Raw genomic sequence first — 17562 nt, forward strand, 5'->3', positions numbered from 1 at the left:
GGCCGCGGAGGCGGCGGCGGCGGCAGGGGCGGAGCGGGCGGCCGCCGGGGCTGGGACCCCCCTCCCGCCGCCAGAAGCCCCCCTCCTTCCAAGCTTAACCCCTCCAGCGCCGCGCCTCCCTCAGTGCCGCGCCCTCGCCGCCGGCGCCGTGCCCCGCAGCCCCTTACCTGCGGCCGCCCAGCCCCCCAATTCCGGCCGGTCTCGGCAGGTGAGGGGCAGAGGAGCCCGAGACGGGTCGCCGTTGGGTCCGGCCTGGAGTCTCAGACTGGAGTCCTGGTACTGCCCCGCCGGCCATCCAGTGTGGCCAGCGGCACGGCCCTGGCCTGGACATCTGCCGGCTCACCTCTCCGGACAGGCGCCACGTTAATCTCCCAGCATCTCCCAGGCCCACTACGGATCGGAAGGGCCCTCAACTCCCCGCCCCTGGGGACAGCCTGGCCCATGGGCTCAGCACTCCTGAGGGAGGCGGCCCCGCGGGACAAAGGGGTGAGCGATCCACTGAAACAAGCTGAGACTGTCTGAGGTAGGGTTGGGACCCAGTTCTGGAAAGTCACGCCGGGGCACCTCCTGCCCCTACTCCCGCCCCATCCCTTGGTCCTTAACCCCGTGGCCATCCCAGCATGGAACGCGAGCCAGCACTCCCCCACAGCCTGCGCAGCCGGGGCTCTGGCAGGTCTTGGAGCTGCTCCCCTCTGTGTGCCCACCCACTTCTTTAAACCCTGATCTCTCCAAAAATCCTCTGGCCTGGGGTCTTCGGCCCTCACAGTGGGTGGCTTTAAGCCTGGGCTCTAAGGCTGACCACCCCCTACCAGTAGGGGGCGCAGATGTGTTATCAAGCTCTCCAGCCTCCCAGTCCCTACTTACAGAAAAGGGATGATTAATTATCACCTCGGAGTGCTGTTCTGAGCATTAAGGAGGTCAGTATTTGTAAATGCTCAAAACGGAGGCTGGCACACACAATAAAGTGCCCTACAAACGTTAGCAATTTTCCTTTCAACAAAGAGTGACTGTTCAGCTTCAAGCTGATTCTCAGTCTCAGATGCCCTCTCTTGGGAGGCCCTGAAGGCCTGGTGCCCAGGAGCATCCCAAGTGAAGAGTTTCAAGGCAGGATCAGTGGTAGGCCCCAGGAACTCCAAGGAGCTGTGATGTCCGGGTACATGGACAGGAGAGAGACCCTCTGATAAATGACTCCCAGCCACAGGACAGATGACAGCCCTACCAAGGCCGTGGCAGCAGCAGGCAGTGACTGTAGCTTTAGGGGCAGCCAGAGAAGGGGCCCTCAGGGCCACCAGGCAGACTATGTGGGGGCAGCCCAACTATCTGGCCAAATCCACACCTGGTGGGGAGGTGGGGGCTCCTCAGTCACAGGCCAACTCCTCCATGGCCCTGGACTAACCCCTGGCCCAGAATGCCAGGTTGGGAAGAATGACAGGGGAACAGGGTTTCCAGAAATCCCAACCCGGCAAGGGGAACAGGCATAAGAGACCCATAATCACGGTGCCACAGGACCCCGGAGGGGGGACATGGCTCCCTGACCTGGAGATGAACGGCTTCATAAAGGAGGTGACATTTGAAGCAGGTTTTGAGGAGAGAGTAGACATTTTTCAAGTGAGGAGGGGACTGGGGTGGAAACAGACTTTTCTGGCCTCCTTGCCCCTCAGGCTGCAGGCTCCCTCCCTCTCCCGGCCCATCAGCCTGGGTCAGGTAAGTGACCCCTGCCCAGCCCAGCCACGCCTTTGGAGGACCTGGGTCTGGTCAGTCCTCAGCTGTATAGGCCATGGTGCAAGGAACACAAAGCCGACAACTGACAGACAGTGAACTGATGAGGGGCACAGAGACTGTTTATTGAGGGGCAGGTGCAGGAGAGGTAGCCGGCTCCAGTGCAAAAGTGGAGGCGGCAGGTCATGCCAAGGTGCTGCAGGCATCTGGCAGCCAGGGCCATGCCCCCCATCCTAGGGGACAGCACAAGCTCACTATGACAGGAGTAGCAAGGAGCCAGCCAGGGGAAGAGGCAGCCACAGCCTCCCATGATCCTGGGCAAGAAGCGGCAAATGTACTTGGCACAAGGGCCTAGGATGGGAGGACTGGGGTCTGGGTGTTCAAGGGGGAGAATGGGAGGGGATCACGTCTGTGGAGTGGAGTAGAGACTGTGGTGGTGGCCACCTGGTCCCAGCACCTGGGAGAAGAGCAGAGGAGTGGTCCGTGTCTGGCTGCCCCCGCACCAGCCTGGCTCCCGCCCGATGGCGCCGTACCAGCTGCCAGAGCCTAGGCTGCCCGACATGCTGCAGGCAGAGAAACAAGGATCGGTCCCAAGGCAGGGACCAGGGCCACATCCACAAGAGTCAGGGCAGGGAGAGAGGCTTAGCACAAGGCCCAGTGCCCCAGCTTTCCAGCCCCCAGGGCCTGAACCCTCTAGACTGTGGCAAACTGCATCTTGGGGTGGAAACCAGAGGGGACCTCACCTTGTACAGAGAGGAAACAGGGGCAGGGCAGGGGCGGGGCCAAGGGGGAAGGTGGTAGGACCAGGATCTAGATCCCCAGTGTTCAATGGAGCGAGCTGGGAGCCCGGAGGACCTGAGGCAGGGCCAGGGCTCCTACCTGGTGCTCTCGCTACGGCCGTGCTCCCAGGAGCAGCCCTCGTCCTCACAGTGCCCGGCCCGGTCAAAGAAGTAGGAACGGGAGCCAAAGACCTGCCCATTGAGGATGCGGCTGGTGCTCTGGGGGAGGAAACCACCATCGTGCTTTCTCCTGCCCCACCATTGGCTTCCCACAGCCCTGCCAGACCCCGTCCCAGGGATTCCCAGCGTCCACCCGTCTCTGCTGGCCCTCACCAGGTCCTGTGGGGGCCGGTGCACCCGGAAGAAGCCCACCAGCAGGGTGGTGGGCAGCAGCTCCCACACAAAGAGGATGAGGCCAAACACCAGGTAGCCTTTGTTCCCCAGGTCATTCACCAGGTCCGCCTGTGGGAAGGCAGGGTTTGTATAATCCACAACTGTGCCGGGGCCAGGGGGGGGAACCCAGACAGAGTCGAGGCCAACTGGGGGCCAAGAACCATGGCTACTAAGGAGGCAGCCGAGGTGCTGAATGCCCACCTGGTCAGAGACGTTGTACCAGTCATAATCGAAGGCATCCAGCCGGCTCCGGGGGGCCAAGGCCAGGGCCGCCAGGTTGTAGCAGGCCCGGCTGGCGTAGAGCAGGACCATGGCGCCACCCATCGCAGCTGCCTGGCATACACTGGTCCCCTGGCACAGATGACAATAGAGGGCCCTCAGGGAGGGGAAGCTCCAACTCCCTCTCTACCTGGAAGATCACTGCCCAGAGACTCCAAGGGACACCCGGGGACCAGGGCTTGTGGCCCTACCTTGGCCTCCAGGTAGATGCTGGTGGAGGGCGCCCGCCGGGCGACCAGGCAGAGGCAGGCAGCAAGAGAGAGTGCGCAGATAACAAAGAGGGAGTCGCTCACCAGGACTCGCACCAGCAGGAGGGCCCAGGGCTGTGCCCGGCGCCGGCGGGACAGCACAGCGCACAGCACGTTCACCAGCAGAAAGAGCAGCGAGGCCCCCACGAAGGCCCCTCGGACAGCCAGCCTGCAGCCCACAGCACAGTCAGCCCCAGACAACCATCGGTGGCACTCACTGACCCCCCAAACTCCCCCAGGAGACCCCAATGTCAGTCAGAACCAATCCAGACCAATCCAGTCTGAACCCCGGCTCTCCAGTTTTACAGATGGGGAAGCCGAGGCCCACAGAGGTCAGACGGTGACTGGCAGCTATAATACAGTGGAAAGAACACAAGACTGAGAGTCAGAGACCTGGGGTCAGGGGCGCCTGGGTGGCTCAGTTGGTTGAGCGTCTGCCTTTGGCTGGAGTCATGATCCCAGGCTCCCTGCTCAGCAGGGAGTCTGCTTCTCCCTCTTTCTCTGCCCCTCCTCCCCACTTGTGCACCCTCTCTCTCTCTCTCTCTCTCATAAATAAAATCTTGAAAGAAAGAAAGAAAGAAAGAGACCTGGGTGTAAGCCCTAGCTCTGCCTTCTGCCAGATCTATGACCTTGAACATGTGGCTTTACCTTGCTGGGCCTCAGTTTCTTCATCTCTCAGATGGGGATAATAACAGCCTCACAGGTAAGTTGTAAAAATGTTTGTGAAAGCTCTTAATAAACTGTAAGACGTTATACAAATGACAAGCTTATCACCACCCAAGGTCAGCCAGAAGAGCAGTCTGGGGCTTCCGAGGGCTGGGCCCTCCAGCTCCTCTTCCATCGTGGATGACGCTGGAACCCCTTCCCTTCACACTAGCATGGCTGTTTCCAGCAACGCTGCCCTTCACCAGTGCAGTGCCTTTGCTGAGCCGTCTGCACCACGTGCCTAACTTTTCATGGCCCTTTCACAAACATTTGCGAAGTTGTCCCCGCCTTGGCACTGCACAGGGTTGGCAAGAAATGGACACCAGGCGGCTCCCTGCCCCTGGCCTGGGGGATATGCCCATATGCCCCGTGTACTTACAAGCCTCGGCTCATCTCCGGCCGGCGCTTCGCCTTGGCCTTGAACACAACCTGGGAGCAGAGATGCCCATCATTCCTTTGGGCCTCTGGGATTGCCACCCCATAGCCCACCCCCACCCATTACCATGGTTACCTGGGCAAAGTAGAGGTTCATAAGTGTCAGTGTGAAGAACTGCAGGCAGACAGGGCAGCAGTAGAGAAGCCAAAAGGGCAAGGGTCCCAGACGGTTGGCTCGGGGGGTATCTCGGAAGTAGAAGGAGAAGAGGGTGGTGCGCAAGGCAGCCCAGAGCAGACAGAGTGCCAGGAACACTGTCTGATAGCTGAGACGCTTGTGCCCATAGAGGAGCACCAGCCAGAGTTGGGCATATACCGAGAAGAAGAGCAGGGCATACAGAGTGGTGTAGGCCGCAGTCAGCCCCAGGGTCACGGCAGGAGGCAGCGCAGGGACCAGCCCAGCAGCAGGCACCAGGCCAGACAGGTTACTCTCCATGTCAGGAAAGGAGGCCTGAATCCCAGAGAAAGAGATGGAGGGCTGGCAGGGGGCCAGGGAAATAAATATGGAGAGGTGGGAGTTGCAGGGTGCAGCGACAGAGATGGGGAGCTCAGGAGGGAAGAAGCTGCAGCTGGCCAGGCCCTTCCCCCTCAACAGAGGGACCCTGCCCTTGCAGTGGGACACAGGCAGCCTGGGGCCTGGGCCCCTCACTCTGGGGCGTGGCAGGACAGACCCTGTGGAGGGCAGAGGCGGGAAGTGGGCAGGGTCTCCTCCCTGGGCCAGCCCCAGAGCCAGGGCGAGGGGGTGCTGAGGATGAAGGACAGGGGTCCCTGGCCTTGCTCGTTCGAGTCGTCCCGGCTGGAGGGGGAGAGCCGGCAGATACCCATCCGCTGAAGGCAGCGGCCGCTGCCGGGGACGCTCAACGCCCAGCTCTCCCCCTCCCCAAACTGGGGGTCTCTCTCCCCTCCAACAATCCGGATTGGGGATGGCCTCTGCCTTCTGTCCTCGGAATTCGGACGCTGCCCCCACCCCACCCCCCACTGCATCCACTCTCCAGCCTCGGGGGGTGCGGGAGGAGGCCGACGCCGGGTCCTCAGGACGCCGCTGGGGGAGCCGGCTCTGGTCGCTGGGACCCGGGGCTCCGGCTCCCCAGCTCCCCGGCTCCCGCTGCTCCGCCCCCTCCTGCGCCTGCGCCTGCGCGGGCGCCGTTCGCTACGCTAAATGCGCAGGGTCTGGCCCCACCAGCTCCGCAGCCCCGTGCCGCACCGTCTCCGGCGCGGAGCCGTTCGAGAATTGGCGCGGGGTGCGCCGCCGGCGGGTGCTAGGGGTTACTAGAGGCAGCGGGAGGCCGAGACGCTGGGGCGGAACAGCTCCGGCGGGCGCCCGGGTGGGCCGTGCCCGGAGCCACCTGCCCTCGTTTGTTTGGGAGGCCGCCAGTTCCCGTGCTTTTCTTCCCTATGCCCAAATTGAGATCGCGCCGCCCGCCCGGGGGGCGGCAACAACTTCCCCTCACCAGCTCTCCGAAGGAAACTTCCGCCCACAGCCAAGATGGCCCCCGGGCCCCGCCCCCTGGGCTTAACCCGCAGGGCCCCGCAGTCCTGGCGGGCCGCGGTTCCCGCTCACCTGGCCGGCAGCCTGCTCGGCGCGAAGCCTCAGCGAGTCCTACGGCCACCCTCAACGGGGCCCCCTCTCCTGCGCCGGGGCAGTCATCCTGCCGGGGAGGAGGCTCCCTTGCTTATCTCGAGCGCTCCTGAGCTGGCGCGGAGAGTAGTGCCCCCGAGGCGGGCGGAGCGAGGTTTCCACTGTGGGGAAGAGGGAGCGGGACTTCCCGACCCGGCTACCCAGTCCACACGGAGCAGTGACAACAGCAGCAACACTTGCATCCAGATGAAGCAGTGACAACAGCAACAACACCTGCATCGACGGCTGAGCTTCAACTGAAGCTTTGCAAAGTGCTTTCACCCACAGTAATCACCACTCGGTTTACAAAGTTCACTGGCTTCTAAGGGAGGTGTCATTATCTTCATTTTACAGGAGTGGAGACTAAGGCCCAGAGGGGCTGAAGGGCTTGTCAGCAGAAGCTGGTCTCCAGGTTCCAAGTGGGGACCCCAGAGAATCCCTCATGTCCCAGGCATGGGACACATGTCCCAGGCACAAGGAAGTCGGGAACTGAGCGGCGGGAGGCGAGGAAGGGACCCAGGACGACGGCGGCGGGCCGGGAGCGGGTCCGCCGGCGGGGGCGGAGCCTGGGCCGGGAGCGGTCACGCCCCCTGGCCAGCCCTAGTGACATTTCAAGAGCTGATTGGGCCGGGTCGGTGACAGTTCCCGTTGCCCGGGCAACTAGGGCCGGGCTCCCTCAGTACTAGAGGGAGGCGGCAGGCCCGGGTCAGGGGCCTCGAGATCGGGCTTGGGGTAAGACTCGTGTGCCGTCACCGAGGGCAGGGTGGGCCGGGGCCTAAGTAGGGGCCTGGGACTGCTTCACTAGCACCAGGGCTCCAAAAGAGATTTAGGTCCTGGGTGGACAGGCTGAACGACCTGCCCAGCTAGAGTCAGTGGACAAATCCGGGCCTGGGAAGCAGGGTGAACTTGGGGTTCTAAGGTGGGAGAGGGAGCTAGAGGCATCTGCTGCCCCCCTTCACTGGCCACCATTTGCCCCAGCTGTGCCCTAACTACCTACCATGTTGCCCCCACAGCCCAGAGCATGTTCCAGATCCCAGAGTTTGAGCCCAGTGAGCAGGAAGACTCCAGCCCTGCACTTAGGGGCCTGGGCCCCAGCCCCACAGGGGACCGGCCCCCAGGCCCTGGTAAGCACCGGCAGACGGCCCCAGGCCTCCTAGGGGAAGCTGGTCACCAGCAGGGGCAGCCGGCCAGCAGCAACCACCATGGAGGTAGGTACCCACCCCCCAACCACCTGCCTATCCACCTTGCCCCCAGCCCAGTAACTCCCCCCATCCCAGCTGCATCCCCACTCACTGGCTGGCTTCAAGTAAGTGCCTAACCTCTCTGCACCTCAGTTTCCTCTTTTGTAAAACAGAGCAATTAATCACCACCATTGTAGGGCTGTTGGGATGATTAGCAGAAATATATAAGAAGCACTTAATTATAGTGCCAGGGCATAGTAAATGCTCAAAGAATGTAGCTGTTAGCGTAGGACCAGGACAGAAATCACCTAGAGAGAGCCCGTGAGCCATATGAGGGAAGTGACTTGCCTAAGGTCCCACTTTGGCATTGCCTTTGGTAGGAAGCGGCCCGGGAAGACTCCAAGGTGCCCCACCCCAGGCTTTGCACTGGACCTTAGCCCCCAGGTGTGTGCTTTCCTGCCCTGTGGCACACACCCACACTGGGGTCATCCTTGCCAGTTGCCAGGGGCAAGTGACCCCAAGGGGTCTGTCCACACTCAGCGAGGGGACCCAGTGCTGAGATGGAAGGATGGGCACTGGAGAACAGCGGCCATTTCTCCCCAGTGCCCACCTCCCAGTGCCCACCCCAGGTGTCGGCACCTGGAACAACCACAGCGATCTTCTGTAAACAGAACTCCTATCCCTAACGTCACGAAGCCAAAATGACCCCGTCCCCACGTTCAGGAACGAGAAGGCTTACGAAGTCCTGCTTCCCAGCCCGCACACACACACTTTGTCAGACTGAACTCCACAGGCTTTCTTTAACTCCTTTACCGTCCGGATCTTTGCGCTTGCTGCTCACAGCTTTTCACCCCCACCTCGCTGTTCCTCTTCATCCTCCCTATCAAGCGCTTAATTTGTGCCACGTGTGGCCCCAGCCGCCAGGGGTACATCAGTGAACAAAAGAGATAAAAGTGCTTGCCCTTGCCCTTTGTGGTGCCTCCATTCTAGTTGAGTGGAAAGAGACAGGCTGTCAACAAACAAACAAACAAACAAATGGTATGATGCATAATGGCAGCGCCAGAAACATTCTTTACTTTCTCTTTGGAATCCAGAGTGGGGCGGGGGGGGGGGGGGGGCTGGGGGAGTGACCCTAACTGAGGTGATCAGGGTCAGCCTTGGTTAGAAGCAACATTTGAGCCAAGGTTGGAAGTGGTCAGAGGTGAGCCCTACCCCTATCTGCAGAAAAACTGATGCTGGCTGGAAAAACAGATTGTGGCCGAGGGAAGGGCAAATGCAAAGGCCCTGAGGGCAGGACACAGTCTGGGCCCCTGAAGGGAGGAGAGGTAGAGACGCAGCGAGGGATTAATGGGGGGGAGGGGCATCTGGGCAGGGCCTGGAAGGCCTGTGTCAGGACGTTGGCTTTCACTTTGAGTGAAAACACACGGGAGGGCTTTGAGCAGAGGCAGGACGGTCTGATTTGGGATCAAGAATACCACCAGGGGCTCCGTGTTGAGACTAGCCTGCAGTGGGCAAAAGCAGCCCGGGGAGCGGGGGTGGCGTGCGGAGGAGGCTGCTGCGAGAGTCCCAGTGAGGGAGGATATGATGGCTTGGGCCCGGTGGTGGCAGAGGAGATGGTACATAGCTGGGCTCTGGGTTTATTTTGAAGGTAGAACTGGCAGAATTTGCCAACAAACTGGGTGTGGGGTGTGCGGGGAAGAGAGGAGTCAGGGGTGGCAGCAAGGAATCTGGCCTGGGCACTTGGAAGGACGGAGCTGCTCTTAACTCTGATGGAACTGCGGCCAAATCAGGAGCCTGGTTTGGGCCCGGTGAGGGTAGAGGGGCCTTTTGGGCAGCCAGGTGGATGTTTCCAGTAGGGATAGGTCCAGGCGGGATTTATACACGTGGGAGGTGGGAGTTGTCAATCACTGAGGTCGTGTTCTCTGAGGCCCGGGGAGCCAGTGTAGACAGGCAGGGGCCTGGGCTGAGCCTGGGGCTTTGGCCTTCAGAGGGCAGCAGCAGAGAAGGAGCCCGAAGTGGGGACCTGGAAGGAATTAGCAGCAGTATGGGAGGGAAACCGGGAGCAGGCAGGGCCCACGCAGCAAGGGGATGCTTCTGGCTAGAGGAGGGCTGGGAGTGGAGCGCTGGAGTTGCCAACAGGGGGCCCTTGCAGTTTTGGTGAGGAGGTGGGCGGGGGGGAGCTGAGCTCAGTTCTGTGGGGACGGATAACGGGAAGAGAGGTGGAGATAGAAAGGAGAGCCCACTCTTGGCAGTTGTGCTCCAGGAAGGGGAGCAGAGAAGGCCCAAGGAGGATCAAGGAAGGGTTGTTTTGTTGTTGTTTTTGGTTTTGTTTTTTTTTAAAGGGAAAGAAAATAGCCTGATGGGAGTAATCCAGGAGCCAGGAAACTGCCAGATGAGGCAGGATAGAAGGGAGGCTAGCTAGAGAGATGTCTTTGAGTAGGAGAGAGGGGTCTGGCGCCTGGGGAGGCCTGGCTCAGCTAAACGCGGGGCAGTGGACATGGGTGCGTGGTCGTGGGTAGATACTTCATGGGAAGTAGTACAAGTTTCTCTTGTGGGTGCTGCCAGTTTCTCCAAGAAAAGGTTGAGGAGAGAGGATTAGGTTTGAAGTGGCCGTCCATCCTCAAGCATAGAGCACGCAAGTTGGGCTGGGCAATGTCAAGGGTGCCACTGGGTTTTATGGCCACAAATTTTTTTAATTATAAACTATTTTTTTTCTAAAGATTTTATTTATTTATTTGAGAGTGAGCGAGAGAGAGAGAGAGAGAGCATGAGTGGGTGGAAAGGGCAGAGGCAGAGGGAGAAGCAGACTCCCTGCTCAGCAGGGAGCCCGATGTGGGGCTCGATCCCAGGACCCTGGGATCATGACCAGAGCCGAAGGCAGATGCTTAACCAACTGAGCCACCCAGGTGCCCATGGCCATGAGCTGAAATGGAGGCGGCATGGCTGTGCTTTTTTCCAGCCACACTGGCTGCTGGGGGCCCGGGGAGAGTTGGAGTTTAACCAGAGCTGTGCCTGTCTCAGCCCAGCTGGGGAGGGGTGCTTGAGGGTACCTGCGAGGGGAGGGAATGGTTGGTGTGGTGGGTAAGCTTGCTCTGGGAGTTCTGGCGTCACTCGAGTGGGCTTCCAAGGGAGGGAGCCAGCCAGGTAGGAGCTGCGAGGCTTGGGACAGAGTTACTGAAGGTTCTGACCAGGACTGAGAGCCAGACAGGGCTGGAGAAGGAAGGGCAGGGAAGGAGAGGCTGGAAAGTGGAAGGGCAACTTGGGTCCTGGGAATGAATAAAGATGGGGCTGGAGGGGTGTGTGGCCTGGGGGCGGGGACGCCTTCCCCAGCTCCAGACCCTTCCAGGAGGAGGGCCGCAGGGGTGAAACTAGCCATCACATGTAAGGACTGACAGGAGTTCTTAAACTTTGACTGAGTTTTTTTTTAATTTAAATTTAATTAATTAACATATAGTGTATTAGTAGTTTCAGAGGTGGAGGTCAGTGATTCATCAGTTGCATGTAACACCCAGTGCTCATTCCATCACGTGCCCTCCTTAATGCCCATCACCCATTGACCCCATCCCTCCACCCCCCCTTGACTTAGTTTTCTTTTTTTTAAAGATTTTATTTATTTATTTGACAGAGAGAGAGAGCAAGAGAAGGAACACAAGCAGGAGGAGCGGGGGAGGGAGAAGCAGGCTTCCCGCTTAGCAGGGAGCCTGATGCGGGACTTGATCCCAGGACTCCAGCATCATGACCTGAGCCGAAGGCAGACGCCCAACCGACTGAGCCACCCAGGCGCCCCAGTTTTCTTTTCTTTCTTTTTTTTTTTTAAGATTTTATTTATTTATTTGACGGAGAGAGAGAGAGTGGCAGGCAGAGGGAGAGGGAGAAGCAGACTCCCCGCTGAGCAGAGAGCCCAACACGGGGCTGGATCCCAGGACCCCGGGATCATGACCTGAGCTGAAGGCAGACGCTTAACTGACTGAGCCACCCAGGTGCCCCTTGACTTAGTTTTCAATACCTAAAAAGCAAGTGATTTTCCCATAAAAGATCGGCAAGTGCTGATGGCCTGCCAGAGCCACAGAGCCCTGCCCCCTCCAGGTGGGCAGAGTCCCGTCACTCTTCATAGTCCCTGCCCCCTGGGCCCTGTGGGACTGGACTGTCTGTGTCCCCAGGGCAGAGACTGGGCCACCTTTTGTGCTGTGACGGCCCCAGCGCATAGCCCAGTGCCCGGGACAGGTAGGTGCGCGGTGAGCTGTGGGAGTGTGTGTGGATGGTGGAGAGGGAAGGGGGACCACCCAGTGGGCCAGACCACAGGGTTCAAACGCAGCTCCACCCTCTATTAGCAGGTTGAACTTGAGCAGGCTAGTTTAACTCTGCCGGCCTCAGTTTTCTTATCTGTGAAATGAGAATAGAACTCGTCCTCCCTTCTTGTAGGGAGGATCTGATCAGTTAATATAGGAAAAGTGCTTAGAAACAGTGCCTGGCCCAGAGGAACGTTTGCTGTTCTTACTCTTTTTTTTTTTTTTTTAAGATTTTATTTATTTATTTGACAGAGACAGCGAGAGAGGGAACACAAGCAGGGGGAGTGGGAGAGGGAGAAGCAGGCTTCCCACTGAGCAGGGAGCCCGACACGGGGCTCGATCCCAGGACCCTGGGATCACGACCTGAGCCGAAGGCAGACGCTTAACGACTGAGCCACCCAGGCGCCCCTGCTGTTCTTACTCTTACTGCAGTTGTTGCTGTTATTGTTACTGTGAGTTGGCCCAGGCTCTGAGCAGAGCTGAACACTGCTGTTCATTTGGTGGAGGTAGACATGAATAACCCCCATGCCCTCCTGAAAATGGACAAGTAAAGTATAAGTTAGAACCAGAATGTAAAGGCCTTGAAAGCCACGCTAAGGAGTTTGGACTTTACCTCCTTGGCAATGGGGAGCCATTGAAGGTTTTAGGCAGAGGACAGACACAGTTGGGTTTAAAGCAGGGGTTGGTAAACCACTAAATCCCTATATTTTTGTCAGCCCATGAGCTAAGAATAGTTTTGACATTTTTAAAATTTTAGTGGAATACAGCAACACAATTATATATTGTTTATGGGTTCTTTCAAGCAGTGACCACAAAACTGAGTAGTTGTAACAGACTGCATGGCCTGCAGTGCCCAAACATTTACTCTCTGGCCCTTTACCGAAAACATTTGCTGGCCTCTGCTTTAGAGTTTTCTGATTTAGCAGCAAGATGGGATATGTTCTTTGCAGGCCAGTAAGGGATTTCTGTACCCCAAATGGCTTTAGGGTAGACAGGGAGTCTGGGCTTCCTGCAGGTACCGGAAGCTGATGGGCCTCACGTGCCTGCTCAGTTTGGGGTGCCACATTGCGGGGGGCAAGCAGTATGTGAGCACCTGCATGCAGGAGATCAGGATTCAAACCCAGTGCTGCCTGATGGCAAAGCTTCATGACTCAAGGTGCCTGGATTACCACCGTTTTAAGTGTGTAAGGATGCTCTCAGAAGCGTGAACTTGGATGTGTCTGCCCCTACCGCTTACCCAGAAGCCCCACGGTAAAGAACTTAAAGCTTTGCTGGGCCTTGGGGCACCTCCAGCCAGAGGCCCCTCCCGCTCCCCCCCTACCCCCAGCCCCAGGCGGGCTGAGAGGATGGTGGGAGTGGGCAAGCCTGAGCACACACCCAGGCTCACACCCAGGCAGGAGCCACGCCCTCTCCCTCCCATTAACTTCCCCAGAGTTGGGAGAGGCCACCCCTGCCCTGCCCAGGGACGCGTAGGGGCGAGAGCTGATTTGAGGATGGGAGCGTTCAGAGTGAGCATGTCCACTACCCCAGGGAGTTCACAGAAAATTCCTCAGGTTTTTTCCCAGTAAAGAGAAGGACACTTTTAAAAAGCTCAGTTTATGCAAATGCTCGTCATTCTGATGGTGGCTGGCTTGGCATCGCTAAATCCATGGCTTTGGTGAAAATAGCCTGCCCCTGAGGATAGGCTCCTGGTAGGGCTGGCACTCACAGAAGGCCCAGAGGTGCCTTCCCCAAGCGGCACCCCCAAGGTGGCTCGTGGGCTGATGTTGGGAACCTGGAGCACGAGCATTAAGCACACAGGCCCTGGAGTCAGACTGGTTGGGTTTGGATCCCAGCTCCACCACCTACTAGCTGTGTGACATTGGGGAAATGACTTACCCTCTCTGTGCCTTAGTTTTTTCTCCTCTGTAAAATAGGGACAGTGAGGAACCTTCCTCATAGGGTGCGGTGGGGACCTAATGAATCAATTCAGGTGAAGCGCTTCCAACCTGACACGGCAAGTGCTCTTCTGCTTGTTCTGATTTTTGGGCGAGGGGGCAGCGTGAGCAAGTCACTCACTTTCCAACTCTTGGGACTAGCGTCTGTCAGGTGTGGTGGTTGTGTGCATTCTTAAAAGCTAGTAACGGAGAATAGCTGATGTTCCTTGAGCCCTTAAGTGGCCAGGAGGGTGTGCCCACTGCAGGACCTCTGGCAAGTTCCTAACCTCTAAGTGCCTCCACTTCTTCATCTGTAATATAGGGGGAACTTACCGGCCACCTCACTGGGAAGCTGGGAGGCTTCAGGATGTAAAGGGGGCAGAATCTGGTGCTCTCCTTGTCTCATCTGTTGTCGGGGTGGTCCTGGGAGATGGGGACTGCCCCCATTTCTTTTATTTTTTATTTTTTAAGATTTTATTTATTTGAGAGAGAAAGAGCATGAGCGGGGGGAGAGGGAGAAGCAAGCTCCCCTTAGAGCAGGGAGCCCAATGAGGGGCTCGATCCCAAGACCCCGGGATCATGACCTGAGATCCCAGGACCCTGGGATCATGACCCGAGCTGAAGGCAGACACCCAAACAACCAAGCCACCTAGGTACCCCTGCCCTAGTAGGGGTATCTTCATAGAGGAAGATACTGAGGCCCCAACAAGTTAGAAAAGGGCCCAAGGTGGGGCATCTGGATGGCTCAGTTGGTTGGGCGTCTGCCTTTGGCTCAGGTTGTGATCCCAGGGTCCTGGGATTGAGCCCTGCATCTCCTTGGGCTCCGTACTCAGCGGGGAGTCAGCTTCTCCCTCTCCTTCTGCCCCACCCCTCCGTCCAGGAGCATGCACTCTTCCTCTCTCTCTCTAATAAATAAATAGAATCTTAAAAAAAAAAAGGGGGGGGGGCCCAAGATCACAATGCAGGAATCTGGTTGAGGTGTGGCTCCTGCCTCTGCCCACACACCCCACGCTCCACAGAACTGGAAAGTGCTCTGTAGGTGGGCCTGTCCTTATCAAGCGTCTTTCTATTCCTGTCTTTTCCATCCTTATTTCTGATTTAGCTGCCTGTTCCCACTTCCACCTCACTCCTCAGAGGCTTGATGGTGTTCCTGCTTAGCCTCAGGCCTGGACTTTGGTGAAGCTCAGAACAACCAGGAGCTCTGACCACCCTCTTAGCCTAAGCCTTTCTGGATCCAGCACCCTCTTCCCTCCTGAGCTTTCTTAGCCACATCTCTGGAGCTGGGCCCCTTGGAGGCCCTGCAGCCCCCGAAAGTGACCCGCAGGGCTTTGCATAAGGTCCTTTGGGAGAGGATGAGACACTTTTATCCCCTGGCTTCAGAGCCTAAATCTTACTTCCTCCAAAATGCCTTCCCTGACAGATGGGCCTTGTCAGGGCCCCTGAGCACCTTCCCCTGCTCTTGTTTTCATACTGGCTTTCACGCTACTAGGTAGCTCTGGGTTTTTCTCCTGGGACTGGTTCTAGGTCTTTGTTGGTCTAGATTTTGGGGGTGGGGTTGGCAGGAGTGGAGGGATGGCACAAGGTACACAGGTCAGACAGACTCAGAACACAGGAGAGGTGACCGTGAATGACAACCTGTCATTTACTTTCAGCTTTCAGAGCACTTTCACACTGTTTTATGTGACCTTTCCACGGCCACTGGTAGTAGGGGATAGATCTGTCCCCACACAGAGGTGAGCACACTGGCTCAGAGTTGAAGGGTGGTCTGGTAAGGGAAGAGGTGTAGCTCAGTGGTTGATCACTGGACTCTGGAGTCCAAGAAACCTCAAGAGACTTCCAACCTGAGAGCTTCATACTGTGTGACCATCGGCAAGTCTCCACCCTCTAAGCCTCTGTCTTCTTGTCTGTAAAATGGAGGCAGTGTTATGACTCACTTCTTAGGAGATTAGGAGCATAATGAGGGAATTCCCAGGGCTGGCACATAGCGCTCCCTAATCATTACCTTCAAAAGTCAACAGACCCTCCCGACTCTCTCCAAAGCAGGTGCTTTGGGAGGTCCAGACATGCTGCTGACAGGTCCTTGCTCTCCAGGGGCCCAAGGTCTCCCTAGGCCACAACAGTGAAACAAATGGGCGCCAGCAGATCACTAGCAAAGCTGGAGTTCAGCCCTGCCTAGGGCAGGAAATCTCATCCAGGTGATTGATTTCCTCCAAGGAGTGCCCTGAGGCCCCATGGTCTTGAGCTGATAACTATACTACTTACGTCCTTGTTTTATGGCAGGCTCAGAGGCAGAGGTCATTCAGCACATTAAGGGCCTGGCCCATTATTGGGGCTCAATTAAGATTTGTGGGATTAATGAGAAGTTAATTCGAATCTTCACAAAAGCCCCAGGAGCTTCCCTCGCTTTACATATGAAGGAACTGAACTGGGCTTCCGGGGTACTGTGCACACAGACATCAGCGGGCGAGGAGCTGGTGCCGAGGGCTTTGGCAAGGCTGGGGGCGCAGAGGAGTGGAGACTCATGTCGCCCCCGTCCCCTGTGCAGGCGCTGGGGCTGTGGAGACCCGGAGTCGCCACAGCTCGTACCCTGCGGGGACCGAGGAGGATGAAGGGGTGGAGGAGGAAGAGCTCAGCCCTTTCCGGGGGCGCTCGAGCTCAGCGCCCCCCAACCTCTGTGCTGCACTGCGCTATGGCCGCGAGCTCCGGAGGATGAGCGACGAGTTCCAGGGCTCCTTCAAGGTGAGCGCCGGTCCCAAAGCGTGTCGGGATCTGTAGTTCCGGGACCCCTTCCTCTCCCTCTGGCCTGACCCTTCCTGCGTCCCAGGGCCTGCCGGTATCTGTAGTCCAGACCGTGCGTCAGAAGGCTAAAGCGCCTGAGTTCCCCAAATCCTCGGGGCGCGAGGCATGCTGGTATTTGTGCTCCCGGTCGGCCCCTTTCCGATACCCGGGTTCTTTGGCCTCAACTTCAGAATTACTTAGGTCTTGAATTGCCGTCCCGGCTTCGCGGCTAGGTCTCGGTCTCTGGGGCTTACAGGGTCTTAGGCGTTCTTTCCCCGCGTCCCTGGCACGGTACGTCTGGGATCGTTATAACCAGTCCCATTCCTAAGGGCCCAAGCGATGCTTCCACCTTCCTCCCCTCGGTACAGGGCATGCCGGGAGCTATGGTGTTTAGGTCCGCCGGCATCTCACTTAGCGGTGGGATTCCGGAGGTGGAGGGCTCCGACTCGGGCTGCCAGGACAAGCTAACTCATTTAACCCTTTCCTCCTCCCACCCCGAAGGGACTTCCTCGCCCGAAGAGCGCGGGCACAGCGACGCAGATGCGACAAAGCCCCAGCTGGACGCGCGTCATCCAGTCCTGGTGGGATCGGAACTTGGGGCGAGGAGCCTCCGCCCCCTCCCAATGACCAGTCCCACAGCCCGAAACTCTCCCCCCTTCCCGGCGCCGCCGGCGGCCATCTTGGGTGTGGGCGGAAGTCTTTTCCGCAGGCTTTATGCAAGAAAGAGGATCAGTTCTTTCCTTTTCGAAGGAGGCGATCTGACCCAAAGGCCGAATTCCCTTCCGGTGTGTACGAGGAGTACGGAGGGGTTTGGCCCCGTCGGAAGTTTTGAAGTTTAGCCGCCCTTAGCCGCCGGAAGTGGCCCCGTGACCCCGCCCCCGGCGCTGGGCTACACCTAGCGTCTGCACCAAGTTGCAAGCCGGAAAAGCCCTAACTTCACCAGAGCCCTTTTCTCCGCGGTATCGCTGCGGGCCATCGCTCGCAACGACATGTGCTAATAAAGCCCGCGTTTGTGCCTCCGAGTCTCCTCGCTCCGTCGCTTGGGGCTTCGCAGGCCGGGGAAGCGCTAGCTAGCACTGACAGTTTCAAAAGATGCCCTCGCTTTACACGGCTCTTTCTGAGTGACTTAACCTGGAAGCGGGACCAGGAAGGGGTCCAGGCGGCGACCAGAGCCAGGGCTGCTTGGCCTCCGGAAAGCGGAGCGCAGCCGGGCCTCGGGCACCTC

The 17562-nt window shown here is 58.3% G+C and overlaps 3 protein-coding genes across 8 annotated transcripts in view; 1 reads left to right on the plus strand and 2 right to left on the minus strand.

The window, feature by feature from the left end:
* Positions 1–6413, minus strand: part of CATSPERZ (catsper channel auxiliary subunit zeta) — a 17479-nt gene extending 11066 nt beyond the window's left edge. Inside the window, exons 1-2 of the mRNA XM_021685255.1 lie at positions 6408–6413; positions 6117–6155 (exon numbers count right to left, since the gene is read on the minus strand). Of these exons, the coding sequence (XP_021540930.1) occupies positions 6117–6155; positions 6408–6413 (45 nt within the window). The remainder of the gene's footprint in view (positions 1–6116; positions 6156–6407) is intronic.
* GPR137 (G protein-coupled receptor 137) lies at positions 1817–5503 on the minus strand. Of its 4 annotated transcripts, XM_044919196.1 has the most exons (8): positions 4635–5503; positions 4503–4552; positions 3362–3587; positions 3093–3242; positions 2832–2960; positions 2599–2717; positions 2221–2282; positions 1817–2163 (listed from the first exon to the last, which is right to left on the minus strand). In XM_044919196.1, the coding sequence occupies exons 1-8, from the start codon at positions 4989–4991 to the stop codon at positions 2123–2125; spliced, it is 1134 nt and encodes a 377-aa protein (XP_044775131.1). In that variant the 5' UTR covers positions 4992–5503; the 3' UTR covers positions 1817–2122. The 4 variants fall into 4 exon arrangements, with proteins under 4 accessions (XP_044775131.1, XP_021540663.1, XP_021540662.1 ...); XM_021684988.1 differs by having other exon boundaries at positions 1817–2282; XM_021684987.1 differs by lacking the exon at positions 3362–3587 and having other exon boundaries at positions 1817–2282; positions 3093–3246.
* A 393-nt stretch (positions 6414–6806) lies between the features above and the next one.
* On the plus strand, positions 6807–17360 carry BAD (BCL2 associated agonist of cell death). Of its 3 annotated transcripts, XM_021684989.1 has the most exons (5): positions 6807–6905; positions 7187–7381; positions 16105–16298; positions 16839–16847; positions 16949–17348. In XM_021684989.1, exons 2-5 carry the CDS (start codon positions 7195–7197, stop codon positions 17174–17176), a joined length of 618 nt encoding a protein of 205 aa, XP_021540664.1. In that variant the 5' UTR covers positions 6807–6905; positions 7187–7194; the 3' UTR covers positions 17177–17348. The 3 variants fall into 3 exon arrangements, 2 of the variants coding, with proteins under 2 accessions (XP_021540664.1, XP_021540665.1); XM_021684990.1 differs by having other exon boundaries at positions 16839–17360; XR_006540936.1 differs by lacking the exon at positions 16949–17348 and having other exon boundaries at positions 16105–16538; positions 16839–16899.
* The last annotated feature ends 202 nt before the right edge of the window (positions 17361–17562 follow it).

This window comes from Neomonachus schauinslandi, chromosome 11, assembly GCF_002201575.2.
Source record: "Neomonachus schauinslandi chromosome 11, ASM220157v2, whole genome shotgun sequence".
NCBI lineage: Eukaryota > Metazoa > Chordata > Mammalia > Carnivora > Phocidae > Neomonachus > Neomonachus schauinslandi.

Excerpts from the sequence above, each read along its gene's own strand:
- GPR137 (XM_021684988.1), bottom strand. The coding sequence starts at position 4,991 with ATGGAGAGTAACCTGTCTGGCCTGGTGCCTGCTGCTGGGCTGGTCCCT. Across the intron at positions 4,553-4,634 it reads TGAACCTCTACTTTGCCCAG|GTTGTGTTCAAGGCCAAGGC; the intron begins GTAACCATGGTA and ends CTCTGCTCCCAG. Across the intron at positions 2,961-3,092 it reads GGTACAACGTCTCTGACCAG|GCGGACCTGGTGAATGACCT; the intron begins GTGGGCATTCAG and ends GCCTTCCCACAG.
- BAD (XM_021684989.1), top strand. The coding sequence starts at position 7,195 with ATGTTCCAGATCCCAGAGTTTGAGCCCAGTGAGCAGGAAGACTCCAGC. Across the intron at positions 7,382-16,104 it reads CAGCAGCAACCACCATGGAG|GCGCTGGGGCTGTGGAGACC; the intron begins GTAGGTACCCAC and ends TCCCCTGTGCAG.